This window comes from Mus musculus, chromosome 12 (genome assembly GCF_000001635.26).
Source record: "Mus musculus strain C57BL/6J chromosome 12, GRCm38.p6 C57BL/6J".
NCBI classification, from domain to species: domain Eukaryota; kingdom Metazoa; phylum Chordata; class Mammalia; order Rodentia; family Muridae; genus Mus; species Mus musculus.
The window spans coordinates 24,588,786-24,605,882 of NC_000078.6; the positions used below are offsets into that span (position 1 = coordinate 24,588,786).

The 17,097-nt window shown below is 48.3% G+C and overlaps 1 protein-coding gene across 6 annotated transcripts in view; it reads left to right on the forward strand.

Annotated features, from left to right (window-relative positions):
- Grhl1 (grainyhead like transcription factor 1) overlaps nt 1-17,097 on the forward strand; it is a 45,160-nt gene that overhangs the window by 16,554 nt on the left and 11,509 nt on the right. For all 6 annotated transcript variants that reach the window (XM_030246622.1, XM_006515016.4, XM_030246623.1 and 3 more), the window contains one exon: nt 14,123-14,281. In XM_030246622.1, coding sequence (XP_030102482.1) covers nt 14,123-14,281 — 159 coding nt within the window. The remainder of the gene's footprint in view (nt 1-14,122; nt 14,282-17,097) is intronic.

Consider the following 17,097-nt stretch of genomic DNA (forward strand, 5'->3'; position numbering starts at 1 on the left):
ATTCATTGGCAGCTGGGCATCTTTTAGAGGCTCAGAAGTCTACAGACAGGTTACAATTCAGCCATTGATTTTCCAGGAGGTAGGAGCCCCAATTTCTTCCTGAACACCATGTAACCAAGCTGGGCTGCTGAGTATAAGTTCGACAGGAAGAGGCAGCACCTGCATTTGGACCTGAAAAGATAGGCAAGACGCTAACGTAGGATTTATAGGGTAAGATACGAGGGGGCTCTCACCCAGAGAAGAGAGGACAGGCGGTAAAGTTCAAGTGTAGAACAAGGTGGGTACATGGCATGCTCGCCTGCATGGACAGTCCCCTTGTGCAGGCAGGTTCCTTCCACCCTGCAGGAGCCAGACTTCATCCAGCTAGTGACTGAGGCTACTAACATGGCTAGCTGCAGACTTCTAACTCCAGTTCTGGGGTTCCAGGTTACATCACTAGGACTGCAGCTCACATAGGTCACGTGGTAAATGGACATCTGTGGAGTAGCCTAAGATCTTAAGGATAGCATCGCCCTGTCGAGGGAGACTGTGCACCTTACTTTACACGTGGAATGTGGAGGCTGACATTTCCAATCAGGGTCTCTCTTCTGCAGTAGTCCTAACTGGAGGGAAGAATTGTGGTTCTGCTGGAGCTCCTGGCTTAGCATCTACTCTTATCTGTTTTGGCTCATAAGCCTTAATTACGGGTTTACATTTACAGCAGCATTGAGATTTGATTAGGAAGCAGGAGAAACCTAGAGATCTAAAAAGGAATAGTGGGAAGAGAAGTTAGCGGGAGAACCAAACTGTTTGGGTGACTGTCCCGGGCAGTGCTGTGCTGGTGTGCCTTGCCCTGCTCACGCCCCACCCAGAACCGTACACCATACACCATACAGGTGCTTAACCTGCTTCGGAGCCTGTGTGCAGCTTGGTGAAACCAGGCACCTGCGAGACCAGTGCTCGACCCTGAGCTGGATAGCAAACACTCTGGGCCGGGTATTGTTTGAAGCTCTTATTGCCGATAGGACAGCATTGCAGAGAAATTACTCTAGAAAAACACTTTAGCTGCTAAACAAAGAGTTTATATTAGATGATAATCTGCTGCAGAGGAGTGGAAATTATAAACCAAAGAGCTATTGCCCGGGAGTTTAGAGATTCTGGACAGCACCAAGGAAGGTTATCTAGCAGCAGCTGGGGAGTGGCTCTGATGACAACCAGAATGGCACAGGAAGAAGTCAGTCAAGCATGGGCCATGCTCCTGGAGTGGGCCATACCAGGGAAATGCTTGCAGAGAGCCTGGTGTGCTTTGTGTGTTGTGTCTCCCATGGCTTAAGGCTGCAAAGCCCCTGGTGCTTTGCTGTCAGACCTCTAGCAGGAGGCTGTGTAGTCTCGGTATGTGACCAGGCTGCTCGCTCACCAATGGAATTGCATCTTTCCATGCTGTGATCCTTCTCTGTGTGTGACACACCAGTGGCAACACACTTTTTATCTCTTTCTAGTTCACTTCCTCCCATTTCTTGCCTTCCATGCAGGGCCTTAGGCTGAGGAGCTAGGGCAGGGGCAAGGACAGACAGAGGCACGGCATCCTATCCATGTAAGAGCTGTAGGGTTGGACTGTATGCTGTGATAGTCCAGCCGCTCTGGGAAGGGATCTGGACGGTTGTTATGGAACACAGGTTTCTGTCATGGAAAGGCTCACGTTACAAAAGAAAAAGGATTAGAACGTTGACGCCTACTTTTAGGTCCCAGAAACTTCACCATGAGGGTTCTTGTATTTAGGTGGAGTGGCATCTTTCCTTTTGTCTCCTTGGCTTAGCAAGAGCAAGTGGAGTTCCTGGGGCGGGGCCATCAAGGCTGGAGGCTGTAAAAGGGGTGTAGCCACTCTGGTAACTTGAACTTGGGATGTTTTGCGTGTGCTTGTGGGATGCAGGGCTTATGAGTTTAATGGCCATTTGGTTTTCTTTTCTTTCTTTCTTTCTTTCTTTCTTTCTTTCTTTCATTCTTTTTTTTTTTTTTTTTTGTCTAAGCATAGTGTTTGGGATTCATTGTAAGCGTGGTTGTTTGGTTGTTTGTTAATGTCTTTAAAGGGACTGAACACATTGCTTGCATTTAAAAGGATTCCTTTCTAGTGAAACATCCATGGGGTGCCATTAAAATCAGGCGGTGCCATGTTTGTTTGTATTAAGCTGGGACAGGTTTGGTTTGTTTCACAACTTATTTCCAGCGTGAATGGGAGGGCGGGAGGGAAGAGAGAAATGAGTCAAATGTTGTGCTTGTAATTGCAATTAGATGATGGGCAAGGGACTTAAAACTTAAGTCTTTAAAACTTAAGTCCCTCGCTCATCATCTAATTGCAATTACAAGTGAACCAACTGGGCTGCCTAGGCCTGGTCAGGAAACACTGTTACTGTGAAACTGAAAGGCCATGGGCCAACATGGTGGCTCAGCAGGCAAATTGCTTGTTGCAGAGCCTGACAGTTTGGATCAGTTACCTGGATCCACGAGGTGGAGGGAGAGAACAGGCCCCCACACTCTCTCCTTTGACCTCCCCCAACCCCACATACATACACTAAATAATAAATATTCCTAATATTACATCACAGAGGCGACTTTGAGTCTAGGCCAAGTCTGTAGCTAACTAGATTGTACTGGGTTATCTATACATGCCTAGCCTTCTGCTCCCAGCAGCACTCAGGGTAGCCATCTGCTTGATGTTCATGGACAAGGGTTTTCACATATGCAGTTTAAAGGTACATATTTTGGGGTGAGGAAATGGCTGAGTGGGTAAAGGGCCTGAGGATCTGAGTTCACACCCCAGGTACCACAGTAAAAGCCTTGTGTGGCTGTGCACACCTGTAACACTAGGTCTGAGCAACAGGCAGGAGGACTGCTGGGCTTGCCCATTGCTGGGCTTGCCTGTTGCTGGGCTAGCTCCAGATTTGGGAGAGCTCCCTATCTCAAAGGAATAAGACAGGGTGTTGACAGAGCAGGACACAATTCATCCTTCCCTCCCTGGCACACACCAACAGCCTCACACAGTAAATAAATAAAAATAAAACCCGGCAGCCAGGTGTGGTCATACCTTTAGAGGCAGAGGCAGGCAGATCTGTGTGTTCAAGGCCAACCTAGTCTATAGGATGAGTTCCAGGACAGCCAGAGTAACACAGAGAAACCCTGTCTTGAAAAAAACAAAAATAAATAAATACATACATATAAACGTATGTACATATAACAAAACACTAAAGTAAAAAATTTAAAAGTATGTCCAACAAACAAAGAGCCACATGCCTCTATGGAGTGAGGCGTCTGAGAGCAGAGCGGTGTTAGAAACACAGCCCATTCCCTTGAGGCGGCTGCTGCTCTGGTTACTAGCGCAAGGGTGACTCCTCTGTGAGGCATCTTTAAACACTAGGTCTTTGCGGCTTTGTTGCACCAATGTTCCAAGGTGTGTACACTCTGCAGAGTCTTAAGCAGTAAACTGAAACACACCAAATCGTGGCAGGTCTTTAGAGCCCACAGGTAACAATAGCGAGCATTTATTCAGCATGTGCCTCAGGGTGAGGGCCAGCTGAAGGTGTCTCTGACTGCCAGGGAGACACTTGGCAGCTGAAGAAAGCCTCGCTTTAGTAGTGAAACCTGCGTCCTGTGGAAGGAGTTTCAGGCACCCATGCCTGTTTAGCCACTGTTGGTGTTGTTGCTTGAGTTAGGTGTTTTCTTTGGGGGGGTGGGGAGTGGAGCAAATTTTTACCCTTCCTCCATTCTGCCACTCCCAGGAAACAATGAGCTCCTCTGTGGAGACTTCTCATTTGACAGCTTGTCACCCTAACCCTCCTTCTCGTGTTCCTTCCTGAAAATCCCATCTGTGGCTTGCTCTGTCTTTCAGTTGGCTTTGCCATGCCTGTTTAGTTTTGTTTTTTAGGTTTGTTTTGTTTTGTTTTGTTTTTTTGTTTTGTTTTTTGTATCTTTGCTACTTTTAAAACAGAGCAGAACAGCTGTGGCTCTGGCCTGCTGTGGAGTAGATATTTGGAGGCGGTGTGAGGCCTTAGAGTCAGGGGTTCTTATAAATGGAAGCCACAGGTCTCCCCAGCCTTTTGTTAAGCAGATGAGGACTTGACCCCTCTGTTAGTCCACAGACTTCGCCTTCAGCCCTTCTCGTGCTTCCAGAACTTTTGGTTGGCAGTCAACTTGCTGCTGAGTCTCCTTTGTGACCCATGTGCTCTCTCACCTGTCCTGTTCTGTACCGTGGGATGGAATGTGGTCTGTGTTTGTCTTTAGTCACGCCCCCATCCAATTCTGCATAGTTCTGAGCACACATTCTGCTTCTTTGGGACAGCAAGTGCCAAATCACTGCATCTGCCAAGTGTCCTTAGGTTCACCAAGTCTGGGCCGTGGAGCACAACAGAGGGAAGGGGAGCAGGTAGGTCCCTCCAAGGGTTTTCTCCTCCGTGCCTCCCTTTTATCTCGGTGACTTTTCCCCTGGCTCTCTGCATGGCACAGAAACCGAGACGCTGTGTGGGCGGTGTGGGAAGCGGCTGTGGCAACAGCGTGCTGACTCGAGCTTGTTTCCCCTTCAGGGAACGCCCCTCCTGGCCGTGGGAAGCCTGCGAGTCAGTACTTTTTCTCCTCCCACGTCCCTGCCCGCCCCACCCCTTCCTGCCGGGTCGGCTCTTTTCTTTTGATGGTCATTTGATAGTCTGAGAAGTTACCAAAATGCTCAGCTGCGCCCTTCAAGCCCTTGGAGCAGTTGGCAGTTCCTGGTGACAGTGTTCTTGTAGTTGTAGTGTCTTTAGGACAGCATAGTCACCTCCCACCAGAGCAGGGAGCAAGTGTGACGCACCTAGATTATCTGGAGCATCAGAAATGGAACTAAATGCTGCCGAGTGGGTGACTCAGTCTCGATACTGTCTCGGCTCCATACACTCATTAACTGCACGTGAAGTGGGGTGCCAGGGAGAGGAGGTGCACGGGGTGGGGGTGGGGGGACAGGGCAGGTTTATTTGTTTGTTCTGGTGGAGGTTGGGGGAGGGCTGTGTAAAGCCCAATAAATGATCCCTACTAATTAGACATTTGGCCAAGAACTGGATCTTGATTTACAGTTTAAAATCTTACACTATCAGCTTCAATTCAGGTACTTAGCCTCTTTGACATATACTAGGAAAAAAAAAATGGTGATTTTACTCTGTCTAGTTAGTGCTATTGGAAATGAGGGGGAAATATTACCAACGTTTTCATTTCATCTGTTGGACAATTTCTCCCCATGAAGAGCTACTTAGAAAGACCTTTGTACTGATTTGGGTGATTAAACTTGAATTTATCCTATAGTTTCTACTTTCCTTTTAGAAGATAGATTACATTCTAGAAAGTAGCTTATAGATATTATCTGTATTTGACTAAGTTGAATTTTGATACATAAAAATAAAAACAAAGGAGAGTCCCAGAGGCCACTGGGATTGTATCCAAGATGGCTGTCTCTGTGTCTCCTGGAGCCATGTGGCCATCAGCTAAGTCCTGCAGCTCGTTTGCAACAAGTAGGAATTTGGCACAGACAATCTGCTTGGTTTGAAACTGGGAGACCTTTAATTCATGCCTCATGATCAAGGTGACCTTCGGCTCCATCTTCTGTGTAGGTGTCTGTTTCCCCTTACCCTCCCACGTCTCCAGGTTTACACAGGTGGCTCTCCATGAGGGGCTAGGAATGGTCTGGCTCTGGAGTCCTGGGAGCTGGGCCCTAATAGGGCTTTGCCATCTCTGTCTCTAGTGAGATTATGAGAGCCAGGCACCATGGGTAGTGTGTGGCATCCATGGGAAGGGAGACATTGAGGATCAGTGCATATGGAGAATGTCAGGCTGCTTCAGTTACCATGGTAACCTTACCTAAGCATCTTCCCCAGTTGTACCCCTTACTTATCTCTGTCCTTTCCCCTCCATTGGAGTCTTTCTTGTGATGTGTATCAGGCAGTCAGAGCTTTTTAAGTGCATCTTTATGCATAGGTAACAAGTAAGCCAGGGGCTCTCAGCTCTGAAACCAAGCCTTTCCCCCAAGTCAGGCAGAGTGTAAGGGCAGAGCGCCATTGGTTTACCCCTGAACTTCCCTAGACAGGTATGACTCGTTTCTAATGTCCTTCCAGGGAATTCTACACACATTGTCAATGCTTTGCTACTAAGGCAGAAGAACTGGCTTGAGAGGCCCTATCGCAAAAAGCTCACTTCCCTAACTGTATGGTCAGTTGGCCAGTCACTCAGCTGTGCAGCTCCGGGAGGGGACAGACATACCGGATCAGGCAGCCTGGCTTGAAGCAATGGCATTCTCCAGACTATGGATCATCAGCAAAGCCAAAACCGTGTTCTTGGGTCTGGCATCAGCAAGGCCAAGCACCATGTTCTTAGGAGTTCCAAGGAAGATGCGTTTTCAGCCAGTGATTCATTGGCTGCTGAATATTCCAGCAAAGCGTATTTGAATTGGACTTTACCTTTCTGAGTACCTGTTGTGAGTTTAGGTGGGAAGGAGACAACTGAGCCTAGTCTGAAGAGGGAGCTAACATGGGGGCCCAGCAGGCATAGGGGATGGAGAAACAATGGTGGACTTGTCTTCTGCAACTTCAAGATCACATTGGAGATGGGGAGAGCTGTATTCCTTAGCCTGTCTGTAATTGCACTGTGGTGGGGTATGGGGTAACCTGTCCTAAATTAGTCTTAGGGTTTCTATCGTGGGGCTGAAACACCATGGCCAAAAGCAAGCTGAGGAGGAAAGGGTTTATCTGACTCATACTTCCACACTGTAGTCCATCACTGAAGGAAGTCAGGACAGGAACTCAAGCAGGGCGAGAACCTGGAGGCAGAAGCTGATGCAGAGGCCATGGAAGGGTGCTGCTTACTGTCTTGTATCCAGTGGCTTGCTCAGCCTACTTTCTTATAGGATCCAGGACCACAAGCCTAGGAAGATTCCCTACCCATAATGAGCCGGGCCCTCCCCCGTCAATCACTAATTTAAAAAATGCCTTTCAGCCTTATGTGGAGGCATTTTCTCAGTTGAGGTTCCCTTCTTTCAGGTAACTCTGGCTTATACCAGGTTGACATAAAACTAGCCAGCACAATTATTAAGAAAAGTCCAGAGCTGAAAAGATGGTATACTTGGTGACCTAGTTCAAGTTCTGTTGCTGTTGAGAAACATTATGACCAAAAGCAAAGTGGGGAAGAAAGGGTTTATTTCATCTATAGGTTACAGTCTACCATCGAGAGAAACCATGGTAGGAACCGAAGCAGAGCCCATAGAGGAACAGTGGTTACTGGCTTATTCCTCTGGTTTGTTCAGCTACCTGCCTAGGGATGATGCCACCCACTGTGGGCTGGGCCCTCCTGCATCAGCTAGTCGTTAAGAAAATGGCCTCCAACTTGCTCACAAGCCTTGCTGGAGGCCATTCCTCAGGTGAGGTTCACCCTCCCCACGTAGTTTAGGTTGGTATCAAATTGACAAAAACTGACCAGCACAGTGGGTATAGCATTTGCTCTGCAAGTGTGAGGGCCTGTGTTCCATCCTCAGAGCCCAGGTAAGAGATGTATGCCATCAGACCTTGCAGAGAGACAAGCTCTTCCCAGGATGAGGTTCAAGTGGCCTGGGAGAGTCACTGTGCTGCCTCTGGCCCCACATCACTGGCGGCCTCTGTCCTCCCCTTCCACATAACACACCTGGTGTCTTCTGACACGTACCAGGTCTGGACACCAGGCTTGCTCTCACAGTCCTTCTGACCTGGACTAGTCAGACACTTACAAACTTAATTCTTCATCTCTTCTACTTTGTTCCTGGGCAGTCATTTCTGACTGAGTGTTCTGCCTCCTTGTGTCTCTTCTGTTCCCCTTCCTTTGAGGATAGACATGGGAGGAGCAGCCAGCCCTGCGAACAGTGTCATGAGGCTCACAAGATGCTTCTGGGAGAATCCTTATACAGCAGTTCAGGATATAAAGAGGACACACATGAAACCCTCAGCTAACATACATCCCTTGCTTTCAAGCTGCATTTTACAACCAATTGAAATCTTTCTGAAATATTCTGAGTGCATGAATTCTCGGCCAGGAATGAGGAACTGTCCTAGAAAAAAATGGCCTGGATGTTTAAAAAGAATCTTGCAGAACATCTTTGGCCTGTTTGGTAGTTGATTTTTGTGGTTAGGTTTCTTTTTTCTCTTATAACTATTTTGGGTGGGAACTTTAGTTGCAATCTTTTGTGATTAATGTTTTGATTAGTTGAATAACATCATACTTTTTCCTCAGGAGAAGTCGCAAGGAAGTGTAGAAACAGAAAAGTTAGCATCGCAGGTTCCTTCCATAGCAGAGACATCCCCACCTCAGTACGCAGAGACATCCCCCACCCCAACACTCTGCTGAAGGGAACGTGTTAGTCAGTCTGTTTGAAGAACTTAGCAGTAGCAGAACTGGAAGTGGTACGTGCGTGCATGAGTGTGTGTGTGTGCTTGCTCGCGCTCAGGTGCATCCACTCTTGTTTTGTGGAGGAGACACTGGGTGTGTAGCTATCCATCTCACTCTTTATCCCTCTGATGGCTTCTGTAAGAGACTTTGGTGATCATATCAACAGAGGGAATTTGTCTGCCTCAGAAGAACTCTTGGATGCAGCTTATTTTATACAGATTTGGTTGCCTTGGTCTCACTCAGCATGTGGACTCGATCGCTTTCTAAATTCCTTTATGTGTATGGCTGTCTTGCCACTTCCTTAAGCGTAGAGACAGCTAGGGTTGATCTTTTCCTTCAGTTCTCCCTCAGCCCTTTGAGTATAGCTAGACTGACAGAGAGTTGGCGTGGCTCCACGACTCTGCGATACCTCTCAAGCCCAGACTGGATAGCTTATTGAAAGTGGAAATGTTGACCTATGAAAGCACACACTCTATGTCTTCTCTTTTATTAAAAACATATGCAAGGGCTGGGACTGTAGCTCAATGGTAAAACCCTTCACTCTTGTGCAGAAGGCTCTGGGTTGAATCCCCAAATAAGTGAAAAAACAAAAACCCCAAACCAACATATTTTGCCTGGGCAGTGGTGTTGCACACCTCTAATGCCAGCACTTGGGAGGCAGATGCATCTCTGAGATGGAAACCAACCTGATCTACAGAGTGAGTTCCGGGACAGCCAAGGCTACACAGAAAGTCCCTATCTAAACAAACAACAGATCAAAACAAAAACAAACTACTTACGTCTCCCAGAGGTGACTGAGGTGTGATCTCAAAAGGTCACGTACCATACAGCAGAGTCGCAACTAGAGCACGTGGGGTTCACACCGAGCTGTTAATCCTGAGAAAATTTCTTAACAACTTTGAGTACCTGAGGACGGATATGACCTCATGGAATAGCAGGATCTGTGGATAGTGGATATTCCTACTTCATAGGTCAGTGCCTGTGCAAAATGCTTTTTCAATTAAAAATTCATGCAAGAGGGGCTGAACTCTTCACGGGAGAAACCCCGTGTTAAGACAGGTTTTATAATCTTCAAGCTTTGAAGCTGAAGGAGACCTTTGGTGCACTGAAGCGTGCTGGCATGTAGGAGACCAGTCCCTTTACAGGGTAGCATCATCCTGGTTGGGCATGTGAGCACCAACTGGAACACCTGAAGATGGTTTTGGTGTCTGAACCACCCAAGCTGAGGTGTCCCAAATCCCCAGCCACATGGCCTGTCACTGTGGGTTTGGGGACATGAGCGGTCCGACATGGCTGTGGCGTAAAGCAGTGTTGGAGAGAGAGGCTCCCAGGGCTTTTGTGGACAGTGGGGAGGAGGAAGGAGGCAAGAGTGCTCTGTCTAGCAAGTCCCCAGGCCACGTTGAATGAGGTTACATCCTTTAAAGGAACAGTATTTATAGGAAGTAGACTGGTAAATGTATGTATGTTTATGTATTTCTGTGTGTGTGTGTGTGTGTGTGTGTGTGTGTGTGTGTTTATGTGTACATGTGTGCTCATGTGTGTGGAAGCCAGAGGTTGATACTGGGCTTCGCCCTCTATCACTTTCCACCATAAATCTTGACACAGTCTCTCCCTGAATCTGGAGCTCACCAACTCTCATCTCGGTTGGTAAGGATGGGCAAACTCCAAGTATCCCCTTGGCTCTGCGTCCTCAGCACTGGGCTTACAGTCCACGATGTCACGCCCAGGTTTTAGTTGTGAACCAAATTCAGGTTTTCCTGAGTGCTGCTAGGCTGGTACCTGAATTACTCAAATCATTTTATCTGCAGTAATGGCAGTAAGGTTTGGGGCTCACCCTCCTCATCCACTGTGGACAGAGACTATCACAGGGGGCAAGAGCTCTTCTGCCTTGGCTGGTCATGTGACAGCAGGGTCCCAGGTTACAGTGCTAGTTACTGGGCAGAGCTGTGGAACACTTGGTTGCTTTGATTTTCGGATCAAATCTGCCTCTGTCGAGCACCTTACCCTGCCCAGAAGAAAGGAGAGGGTAGGGGAGAAGCTGCCCTTCTTGCTAGCCTTTGGTGAATGCCTAAACTAGCATGGGTACCACTTGGCTTAGCCCAGGATGCCCATGACGGTCCAGTGTATTCTTCCACGATGCTACTGCGTGAGCTGTCGTAAGAGCCATGCTGCTTTCTTGGAGGTCTTTGCTGTCCTTCACACCGTGTGCATCTGTTCCCTTGGCCCCACTCACTGGTGTGTCTGTGTCCATCTGATGGAGGAGGCCCAGTTAGGAGGAGTCAGCCTTCCTGATAACTTCTGAAGCCTTCTAAGTTGGGAAGCCCTTTCATAATGAGAAAGCAGATGCTTCCGAATGAGGCATGGAGCGAGGGTGTGAGGCAGCACTCCCCTCAGGCGCTGCACTCAGGCTGATCCTGGCATCTGCTCCTGCTTTGAGCCCGACTTGAAGCGGGGGATCAAGGGGAGGGCAGATTTGGGTTGGATTACTGTGAAATCCTCTTGCCAGGGGAATGGCTCTTTGGGTCAGAGACTTCCTGGAATTGGTGAGCTAGAGTGTACTTTCCCAGGCAGCCATTTTTGAGTTGGGAATTGTGCCACGTGGCCCAGAATGACAGAGGCTTAGATTTTCCATCTGACCGGAAGGTAAAATGTACAGTGGTTTAGTAAATGACTTCTAATGCTTACAAAGTTCTTTTAAAACTTGTTTTCTTATTAGTTTTATTTTTCCCCTTTCAGAGTTCTCTGTCTCTCGTGTGTGTGTGTGTGTGTGTGTGTGTGTGTGTGTATGTCACAGCATGTTTGTGGAGGTCAGAGGTCTCACCTTTCACTGTGTGACCCAGGTCACCAAGCCTAGTGAGGCCCTCTCTTCACCTGACGAACCATCTCAATGGCCCCTGTTCTATAGACTGTCTGCTGTCTCTCACGTGCATATTTTCAGATTAATATAAAACATTCTTTTAAATATGTACAAGAAGGCATCAAGTCAAAGCACAGATCTTTCTGCAAAGCAGTTCAGAAATCCCGTGAGCCACTTCCTGCTTGCGTATCTAGACTTAAGTCTTTTTTTAAAAAAAAATGAAAGCAGGGGCCGGGAAAGTGACTCAGTCAGTAAATGCTTGCCTTGCAAGAACGAGTACCTGAGTTTGGCCTCCTGCACCCATGGAAAAAGCTGGGTGTGGTTGTGTGCCTTTGTCATCCCAGTGCTGGGGAAGCAGAAACGAGAGGTGCCTGGCCTTCCCTGGCCATCCTGTCTAGCCTAATTGCTGAGCTTCAGGCCGATGGAAGTCCTGTCTGAAAGGTACTCGATGGTATTTCAAAGGATAACACCTGAGATGTACACACACACACACACACACACACACACACACACAGGCGCGCGCGCGCGTTAAAAAATAATTATTTATTTATGTTATGTATATGAGTACACTGTCTTCAGACATACCAGAAGAGGTCATTGGATCCCGTTGTGAGCCACCATGTGGTTGCTGGGAATTGAACTCAGGACCTCTGGAAGAGCAGTGAGTGTTCTTAACCACTGAGCCATCTCTCCAGCCCTCTTTTTTTTTTTTTAAAGTCAAGTAATTTTGTTTATTTACTGGAAATGATTAGGAAAGTATTTAGAAGCAAGATACCACAGTGCCTGGGTGTGAACAGTCTAGAGAAAGGGGCACACCTGGGCACCCTCCATCCAGATCTCCAATCAGAGGATACAGTCTGTGGGATAGGGTGGTTATGGAAGTGAGCGATTGCTTCACCGTGGTTGGAAAGCCCTGAATGAGCTCCTCCTGCCTGGGGCAGCCCTAGCAGTTCTGGAGCTTCAAATGTGGAAATAGTGCCCTCTTCTGGAAGACATAGGGATAGCTCGGTAGCGCGTACCAACCGAGCCCAGCCTGGTCCCATTCCGGAGCACGTGTGTGGCATCTGCCTGAGCCTGTCTGAAGAGACAAGCTTTACATGGAGGACAGGATCCGATGGGACCCTTGCAGACCTGGGGAGGACCTGAGCAGATCAGTAAAGAAGCTGGCAGGGTCAGATCAGCAGAGAGGGGACCCACAGTGCCTAGGGATGGTGAGAAAGATCTGGGGAGAGTTGGTGAGAGAATAAGATAGGGGTGATCTTCAGATCTGTAATTGGACATTTCCCTGTCTATTTAGGATGTCCGGTCTTTCTCCGCTTACACGAGTATGTACCCATATAGCCTAGAACTGGCTCTTTGTTACAGTCGGGCTAATTCTCTCTCTGTCCAGCTTCTCTTCCATTCGATCCCCCCGTAGAGCCACACAGGCCCCACCACATACCCATTTACAACCAAGGGCTGATGCTCTTGACTGGTGGGGCCTGGTCATTGGAAGGAGTCCTGGTCATTGGATACAAGGGTCTTGAATCTCTGAAACTCCCCATTTAAAAAACAAAAACCTGATTCACATACTATTTACTGTATGGTGTCCATACATAAATTCCAGGCCCACAGTGGCCTGGGAAATCAAAAGCACTGAGCATGCTAGACATCTTCAAGCACAGAACCATGAAAGTGGGGCGTGGAGCGTGTTCACCAACCACACAAGCTGCACCGTCTGCACTGAGTAACAGTTTGCTGTGTCGCACCTACTGGGTGTCTCCATTTGCTTAACCCTTAGAGGAAGCCCACTAGACAGTGAACATGGGGTGACTGAACATATGGGAGACAGGACAGGGGGTGGGGCTAGGTGGGCCACCCTCCAGCCTCCTCTTCAAAAAAGAGAATCTCGTCTGTGGCTCAAGGGCCACCGACCCCGCTGGGCTTAGTGACATAGTCTATAAAAATTGTCTGTGTGGGTCAGTGGTCCTTCAGATGTTGGTGAAAGGAAACAAACAGGTACCTCAGTACCTGTCCGCTGCTCTCTGGGGTGCCCTGTGACTGCCTGGTGGAAGTGTGGCCACTGATGGCCTACTCAGTTACTGTCTTCTCCCTTCTATAAAGGCTTCCCAACCCAGCACATTGTCTTCATGGCTTCTATATGTTTCAACCACATCTCTGTGGCGTCTCCTTCAGTGAGGAATGTGGTAGTGTTTTGTGACTGTTCAGTAGGTCAGCATAATAATTAAAGCCTGTGAAAAACTTTGCCAAGTGCAGTGGCTACCCAAACATGTGGTGAATCCAGATTACAGTTAAATTATGAAAGGCTACCCAGAAAAAAATGTCTTAGACATCACTGGAATTAAATTATTCTCTGAGGACTTGGCCCAATGTGATTCTATAACCAGATACCTCCAAGAGAGAGAAATGAAGGCATTTTAGTATAAGTGGGCTGTACTGCAAGGGAACTCTGCTGGAATTTTATAGTCAAGCTATAGATTAGGAGACACCAGCTTTTGTTTTAAAAGTACACAGGCTGCTACAGACTATCCTAAAAGGTGACACCAGAGGTACAGGTAGTTCCAGAGTTGTCCCCAGCAGCCAAGAGACATTTTACGGTGTCCCAGGAAAATGACACCAGCCATGACAGCCACATTGTCCACTGTCCTGGCTGATACCCAAGAGCCACCCTGAGAGTAAACAGAGCTTGCATGCTCCTTCTCCTGCTGCACACCTGTACTCACTGCTCTCTAGAAGAGTCCTTCGCTGCCTCTAAATGGCGGCTTTCAGGAGAGTCTCAAGTGTCTGTCATGTCAGCATTTGCAAGGCCGGGCCTGGCCAGCTGCTGGAGTTGCCCCTCACGGAGCCTTCTCTTCTTCACAGGTCTTCATCTCTGTGAACTGCTTGAGCACAGATTTCTCTTCTCAGAAGGGTGTGAAGGGCTTGCCACTCAACATTCAAATCGACACATACAGCTATAACAACCGCAGCAACAAGCCGGTTCACCGGGCCTACTGCCAGATAAAGGTCTTCTGCGACAAGGTGAGAGAGCAGCGGGCTCAGGGAAGAGCACGTGAGGTGGGCTCATCCTTGCACAGAGAGCAGCTAACCTCTCGTGGGTGCTTACTGTCTTACCCTTGTGGGAAGAGCAGCACTGTAGAAGGAACGGGAAACACTGAACTAAAAACAACTGAGAAGGTTCTTTTTGGTGGTTGTGTCTGGTAAAGTAAAGGATGTGGCCCCGGTCCTGGGCCCAGATCAAGAACTACTGTATTGATCACCCTCCACCTGACTCTCTGCCCTGAAGGCTCTTTGGCAGGCCATCTCCCAAATTTCTATGTTGCAGCTCCTTCTTCCTGGGAAACACACTTTTGCCAGGTGCAGAGCCAAGGTTTCCCTGTCAAGTCCTGGAGACTCTGGTAGGGCTGTTGTATCTGACCACTGGAGGGCGCCTGGAACCTTCCAGGTCAGAGAGCTTTCTCAACAGCCTGTCAGATTGAATACATCTGCAGGCCAGGGTCTCCACCTGTTACAGATTTTCACAATTTTTTAAATGAGTTTTTTTAAAAGATGTATTTACTTATTTTTATGTATATGAGTACACTGTAGCTGTACAGATGGTTGTGAGCCTTCATGTGGTTGCGGGAATTGAATTTAGGACCTCTGCTCATCCTGGTCGGCCCTGTTCTCTCCGGTCAACCCCACTTGCTCCGGCCCAAAGATGTATTTATTATTATTAATAAGTACACTGTAGCTGCTTCAGACACACCAAAAGAGGGAGTCAGATCTCATTACGGATGGTTGTGAGCCACCATGTGGTTGCTGGGACTTGAACTCAGGACCTTCGGAAGAGCAGTCAGTGCTCTTAACCACTGAGCTATCTCCCAGCCCAAATTTTCACAAATTCAGTGGTTTAAAGCTCAGAGTCACTGGGCCAACATTGAAGTTGTGTGCAGCATTCCTTTCAAGACTGTCTTCTCTGCATCTTTAGACCGCCTCTGATTGTTCCACCTCCTGGTCCCTTGTAATCACCTCCAGCCTTCCCTCCCCCTTGCCATGTAACCTGCCCCTTCTCCAGCCCCAGGATCAGGTGTGGGGATTACTGGAACCCAGGTGCTTCCTGTGGCCCGCACTTGGAAACCGTGAGTCACAACTTGTGGGCACCGGTACCTCTGACCTAGGCCAGTCTCTTCCCATCTGACCACATTCCTCTGGAGCCCAAGAAACCCTGACGATCCAGGCATGTGGCACCAGCTCCTGAAAGGCCAAGAGAATCAGGAGATGGAGGCCTGCCTGGGCTATACACAGAGACCTGTCTCAAAGCCAAAGCAGAAACACCATAGAAGGAGCTATCAGAACGTCTGTGCTCTTTTTATAACACTAGAGAAATTGCAGCTTTATTCAAACATTTTCCCCACATGTGATGTTTCGGTTACATCTTTCCTGACTAATAATGTCCCTGCGCACCCTTGAGAATCCGGGCCCTCATTTTCTGAGTACCCTGAAGGCTTTTCATAAGCCCTGGGCTCTTTGCTGCCCACCTGCATCCCTGACTCTGGTTGGCCGGCTTGCCACGCTCTGCCTTTCGGGCACCTTCTCCTGGCTCTCACGACTCACTTTGTGAGGCTGGTCTCAACTTGTAGTCAGAAACCTGAGGTAAGGCACTTTGGAGTCTCCTTTGGTGTACCTACAGTATTCTTCTTTCCAAAGGAAGTTGCTCTTTGTTGTCTCTTTGTCATGAGCTGCTTAACTGCTAATGCCATTTGATAAATGACAGCGTTTCCTCTTTCAGGAGCGGTAGCCCCTCAGCACATTCTTAGAGAAAATGAGGGCAGCGTTTGAATTTCTAAAGTTGGAGCTTGGGTGGCTGCTTTTCCAGAAGCTTGTATGTCTCCCTGGCCCATTCCTTGCCACTTGTCGTTCATGCCCATTATACAGGCAAGACTGACCTTGAACTCCAGGGCCTCCTGTCTGTTTCCCTGAGCTTAATTAAGACCTCTGCTGCCATCTCATTCACTCCCCACAGAAGTCAGTCTCCCTGAGGGTCACAGTCCTCTTAGCCCTGACAGGCTGCGGGGCCTTTAGGCTAATGTTTGGGGACAAGCCCCGCTGTGACTGAGCACATTCCCAGTAGGTGATGGTGAGAGAGAGAGATCCGAAGAGCTTATGGTCAGATGTCCCCCGCACTGTTCCAGCACTTTCTTTAACATCGTGCAGTATCTGTGAACTAGGACTGAATCCTTCAGCTTTTCTGCATGCGAGGTGTCTCACCTTAGGCTCCTGTGCTGGTGTAAGGTCCGGCGGTCCGTTCACGGATGCTGCACGGACTTGGAGCTGGTACTGCTGACGAGGCTGCAGCCACCCAGGTCTCTTCTGTGCGTAAGATCTCCCTGTCTGTAACTCTTTCCAAGGTTTTTCTCTTCCACTGCTGCTAAGAGTTGAATCTGAGGAGGCTCCACGTTCTTGAGTTCTCTGAGCGTTTATGTGTTTATGGCTGTCATTGGGTTTGGAACATGTCTGCCTGTTGTTTCTTCAGACATGCCTACTCCTTCCCCTTGGGTTCTCCAGTTGTACCCGTGATGCTTTGAGTTTCACCCATGGCCTATCGTTATTGTTGTGGTTTGATTTTTTCTTACCTCATTTCAGGTAGTTTCTTCCATTGTCCTGGGTTTACTGACCTGTGGCCGTCCACTGGTGAGCTGAGCTCCGTCCATTGGTGCTTGCATCTCTGACATGGCAGTTTCCATCCCTAAAAGTTGAGGCTGGACCCTTTTTAGGTCATGTCTCTACTTAGCAAGCAAAGGGTTTGTTTTTGCTGTTGGTAGTGATGCTGCTGTCGTCAGTTGATTTGCGTGGTT